The sequence below is a fragment of the Cebidichthys violaceus genome, unplaced genomic scaffold (genome assembly GCF_023349555.1).
Source record: "Cebidichthys violaceus isolate CVI_PGR_0920_01 unplaced genomic scaffold, fCebVio1.0.p SCAF_22, whole genome shotgun sequence".
Classification (NCBI taxonomy): domain Eukaryota; kingdom Metazoa; phylum Chordata; class Actinopteri; order Perciformes; family Stichaeidae; genus Cebidichthys; species Cebidichthys violaceus.
The window spans coordinates 2601588-2605849 of record NW_027176395.1 but is presented as its reverse complement, the minus strand read 5'-3'; the positions used below and the strand labels follow the sequence as shown (position 1 = coordinate 2605849).

At 53.0% G+C, this 4262-nt stretch overlaps 1 protein-coding gene across 3 annotated transcripts in view; it reads right to left on the bottom strand.

Annotated features, from left to right (window-relative positions):
- The window catches only part of numb (NUMB endocytic adaptor protein), a 28744-nt gene continuing 24482 nt past the window's right edge, over window positions 1-4262 (bottom strand). For 2 of the 3 annotated variants that reach the window (XM_068717921.1, XM_068717923.1), the window contains 7 exons: window positions 3989-4063; window positions 3408-3548; window positions 3109-3313; window positions 2669-2968; window positions 2328-2471; window positions 1562-1717; window positions 1-1089 (listed from right to left, as the gene is read on the bottom strand). In XM_068717921.1, coding sequence (XP_068574022.1) covers window positions 341-1089; window positions 1562-1717; window positions 2328-2471; window positions 2669-2968; window positions 3109-3313; window positions 3408-3548; window positions 3989-4063 — 1770 coding nt within the window. In that variant the 3' untranslated portion in view covers window positions 1-340. The remainder of the gene's footprint in view (window positions 1090-1561; window positions 1718-2327; window positions 2472-2668; window positions 2969-3108; window positions 3314-3407; window positions 3549-3988; window positions 4064-4262) is intronic. The other variant, XM_068717922.1, reaches the window with a different exon arrangement.

The window sequence follows — 4262 nt, the reverse complement described above, 5'->3', positions numbered from 1 at the left end:
GGGGGGCAGATATTCCACCGGGTAGCGACGAGCTTGTGCTGCACAGCACAAACAAAACTATACAGACAATGTTAATGAAATGCCTGGGGAGCTGCACCCTTTGTCAACAGCAACTGCTCTTGTTTTTTGTCCTCCCCTCACTGCTGTGCAGAGTTGGGCTCCCTGTTGGTTTTCACCGGCTCCCAGTTCTTATCGGTCCAGCTGAGTTCGTCCACTGACACCGAGATGAAGAGAGGTAAGGGGGACATTCCCCTCTCTTCTTTAGTCAATCATCCCGTCTGCTCCCCCGGCTAAAATGGCCTCCCTATTGTCCAGTACTTTCTAATCTCAAACACAGTCTTCAGAGCTGGATCTCAAAGGTCTTGTGCAGCTCAGTGGAGAAGGGATTTGTCGGGGAGGGTGTGGTGCGCTGGCGCGAGCGGCCCTCCAAGGCTGCCCACTGGGCCTCAAAGGCATCCTCCGGCGGGTCCGGGGGCGGCTGGTTGAAAGGGGAGGAGGGGGCGAGTTGGGACGAAGCGGCCCAGTTGTCTGCCCCGTTAAAGGTCGCACTGCCGTTGGACGGCTGGACGGGAGCGAGGGTCACCGCGTTGGATTGCGGGGGTTTGATGAACGGGCTGATGTGGCACACGGCCTGGGGATCGTGTTGGGGCGTCGTGGAGGCCGGGACGGGGAACGGCTGGGGCTGCGTGGCCGAGCCGAACACGTTAGCCACCATCTGTGAAGGAGTGATGCCGACCACGGGCACGCTGGGCTGAGGGAACGGCAGCCCGTTGGGCATCGGGTACGGGGCCGGAGCGTGGAAGGCGGGCTGGCGGGGGGGCAACATGGGCACCGTGGAGGGCAGAGAGGACATGAAGGGCACCGGGGTAACAGAGGGAACGGGCGCCACCGGCATCGCCACAGGCATCGCCACAGGGGCAGGGAACTGGGCGGGTGGCATGATTGGATTGGGCAGCGGGCCTCGGACAGACATGGTGACTTCTTCTAACCAGCGGTCGGCCTCTGATGGGGTGCGTCTGTGGGCGGACATGGACGGGGAGGACGTGGGCGGGACCACTATCACCGGAGCAGGCGATGACCAGTTACTTCCTGTTGGTGGAAAGTACACAGAAAGGCAAAACAAAGTGAGTGATTACACATCAAACAGAAATACTGATGACGTTTGCAAATACCGGTCAAAAATCATCGTCCCAGTTCATAGCTATTGCTGGTTTAAAGGAATAGTTTGATTTTTCAGAAATCGGCTTGTGGAGAATGAACTCTCATATTTATCTGATAAATATGAGGCTACAGGCAGCAGCTGGTTAGCGTAGCTTAGCTTAACATTTAGTGGGAAACAGCATCATATTCATTTACACGTATTTCGTATTTATTTATTTCCCAAAAGGGGATTTTTTTTTTCATGTACAATGAAGGTACAGGAACTTGTCTCGGTGTCCCCAACAACTTATTGACACCCAGTTATTGTGTATCATCAAAAACATGATGCAAGGATTAGGAGGACCCTCAACTCAAAAGGTGCATGTCCCCCATCTGTCAGCCTCTCTGATGTGCTGCTTACCTGGCTGTGCTGAGGCCGGGGCTCCTGCTGGAGTTTTAGCCCAGGGGTTAGTGTCTCGAGCAGGCAGAGCGGGGGGCAGAACTGGGGGGTTAGCAGCAGCAGCAGCAGCAGCAGCAGCAGCAGCAACAACAGAGAAGGCAGGAGACGTGCCGTTCACTACAGCAGATAAGAGACAGAAGCTAGTACGAGCAAGCGTGTGTGTGAGCGTCGGCTGACGCGGACCGATCTTTTGTTAGACGAGCACAACGTTTACCGTGCGGTTAATCAATCAAGGTGTCAATCACACGCAGAAAATAAACGTTGTGAGAAAAATGGGAGCGAGTGCGCATTCTTTTCACTGCAAATTCAAAGTGCAAGCGGCGCTATCTTCACTGGAAGTCTTTATTTCCTACAGAGCTGAATGCCAAATGACGAGAGATAAGTTGGCCACAGATGACGGTTCTGGCGGTTATCTGCAGCACACAACCCGTGAATTAGTGCGCAATGCCTCATTCCCCCTCTGATTGTGGTTTTGACTGGCAAGTGCAAAACTGATAACAACTCCATTACAGTCATTCTAAGCGAACGTCTCGACACGTTTATTTGAAAAGCTACAAGATGCTAAAACCTGCATGCTACATAATCAGACATGATAGTTGATAAAGCAGCAAAAATATGTGATTTGTCTTTTTCAAATCTAGTTGAATCCAATCAGAGAACACAGCAATCGACTGAGTTCGTCACAATGCAGATGTGAAGGTCTCAGAAGAGGTTGAGCAGATGTTACCTGGTGCTACAGGAGACTGAGGGGATGACGCTGGTTTGGGCATTGGTGCCGAGGAGAAGGGGTCCTCCGGGGGTCCGCTGAACGCCGAGGTGATCTGAGTGCACAGCGAGCTGATGCTGTCACTTTCTCCCTCTACCTCAGCGACTGGAGGGGAAACGGCAGAGAAAAGGAATTAGAAGCAAACATAAAACACGTGGAGGAGAGGGCAGATTTCATCTCCAGGACTTTTCACGGTGGATTTTGCAAACACAGACAAGCTGCGCCTGGAGATAATCATCAGGTTGTGTAGAACAACAAGGGAGCCGAGGACACGGACAGCTGATCAGGGGTCCCAAACTCACCCGAGTTCTTCATGGGGAAGTCAGACTTGCGCTGCATGGTGGAGGGCAGCTCGTTCATGCGCAGTGACATCTGTCGTTTGAAGGGAGACGTCTTCTGACTGAGGACCGGGAAGCCTCTGAAGGAGCCCTGCCTGGCGAGAGCCTCGGCCGGCGCGTGTCTGCGCGGTATCACCTGGGGTCCCAGGGAGGACATGGAGAGAGGCGGCGAGGACGACGGCGAGGGGGAGCCTCCCGTCGGGTGCGCCGAGGAGTTCGTCACGCTGGCGGCCGAGTTCCCGGCGACCTTCACGTCTGTCTCCGCTGTTGGAGAAGGGCAACGTTCAAGCAACATATGAAGCAATAAAATCAGCTGGAAAAAAAGTTTTTAATGTCTCCTAAACTTGCTGACTCATTCCCGGTTCAGGGAATAACGGTGTCTAGACGGCACTAGACATTCAGACCTTTTTTAGCATCCTGCAGCTGCCTCATGACTTCCTCCCGCTCTGCCGCCTCCGTTGCCGTCGTCACGCGAAACGAGCCCTCCCGGGTGAAAGTGGTTCTGTTGGCGTCGAAGGTTGCCGTGACCCCACACTCCTTCTCCCGTTTCTGTTTTCGCTCCAGACAGGCGGCGAAGGCACAACCCACAGCATGGCTGAGACGCTCTCCCTGAGAGAGACCATGCAAAGAAATGAAACTAATATGACGGTCGTGTTTACTCAAAGCTAGTAAAATGGTACTGTGGTATTAAATGGCTTCTTACCGAGTCTTTAATGGCCATGAAACAGTGGCAGATCCAGCGGCGCGTGGTGCCGTCTCTGCAGATGTAAGAGAACGCCCTCTCAAAGTTACGGTCCGGAGCGCAGAACGACACCTTCTCTATTGTCTGGTCCAGAATCAGGTCCTACAAAAAAAAAAAGGAAGACATTTTCACCTCATTATTATGAGCTTAAACCTGCGGTCGGAGTCAAGTGACACTCAATTGAGTCAATTTAAATGTGGGCTGAGTGATTTCATAGTGAACAGCTCTTCAATGTGAAGGCCTGGCTTCAAGAGCGCTCGAACAAAAACTACAGGGTTGGTGCAGTACCGGAGCGTTCCAGCAGGTGTCCCTGTAACCTTTACTGTTCACTCCACTTAAATCTACTCCTGCAGGTGCAACGAGTGCATATTTACAAAGAGGGCCTCTTGGAGGTCACTAGAGCAGAAGTAGAACAGCTTCACCACCGTTATCAGCTGCTGGAGCTCAGCGGCGTCCACCTTCAAAAGCTACTACAGCGACGTGTACTTCCTGCGACGGCGCCGCCTTTTTTGAATCCGAGGCCTTAAGAAGGGGCTCCTTACCTTTGTTTTGTCGTCTACGACGCGAAGACCGTCCGCCGACACCCACAACACGGCGCGCACCGGCTTCTTTCCAGCCTGCGAACAGAACACAACAGAGACGGGTACGAGTGAGAAACGAGGAAAGCTTTGAGCCTCTCCATGCCCCCAGTAAATTTCCTCTGTACCGTTCATTCCGTGGTACCAAAATCATACAACGTCAGTCAACACACACACACACACACACACACACACACACACACCTGTAAACAAAGAGAAAGCACCAGGAGAGAAAAGA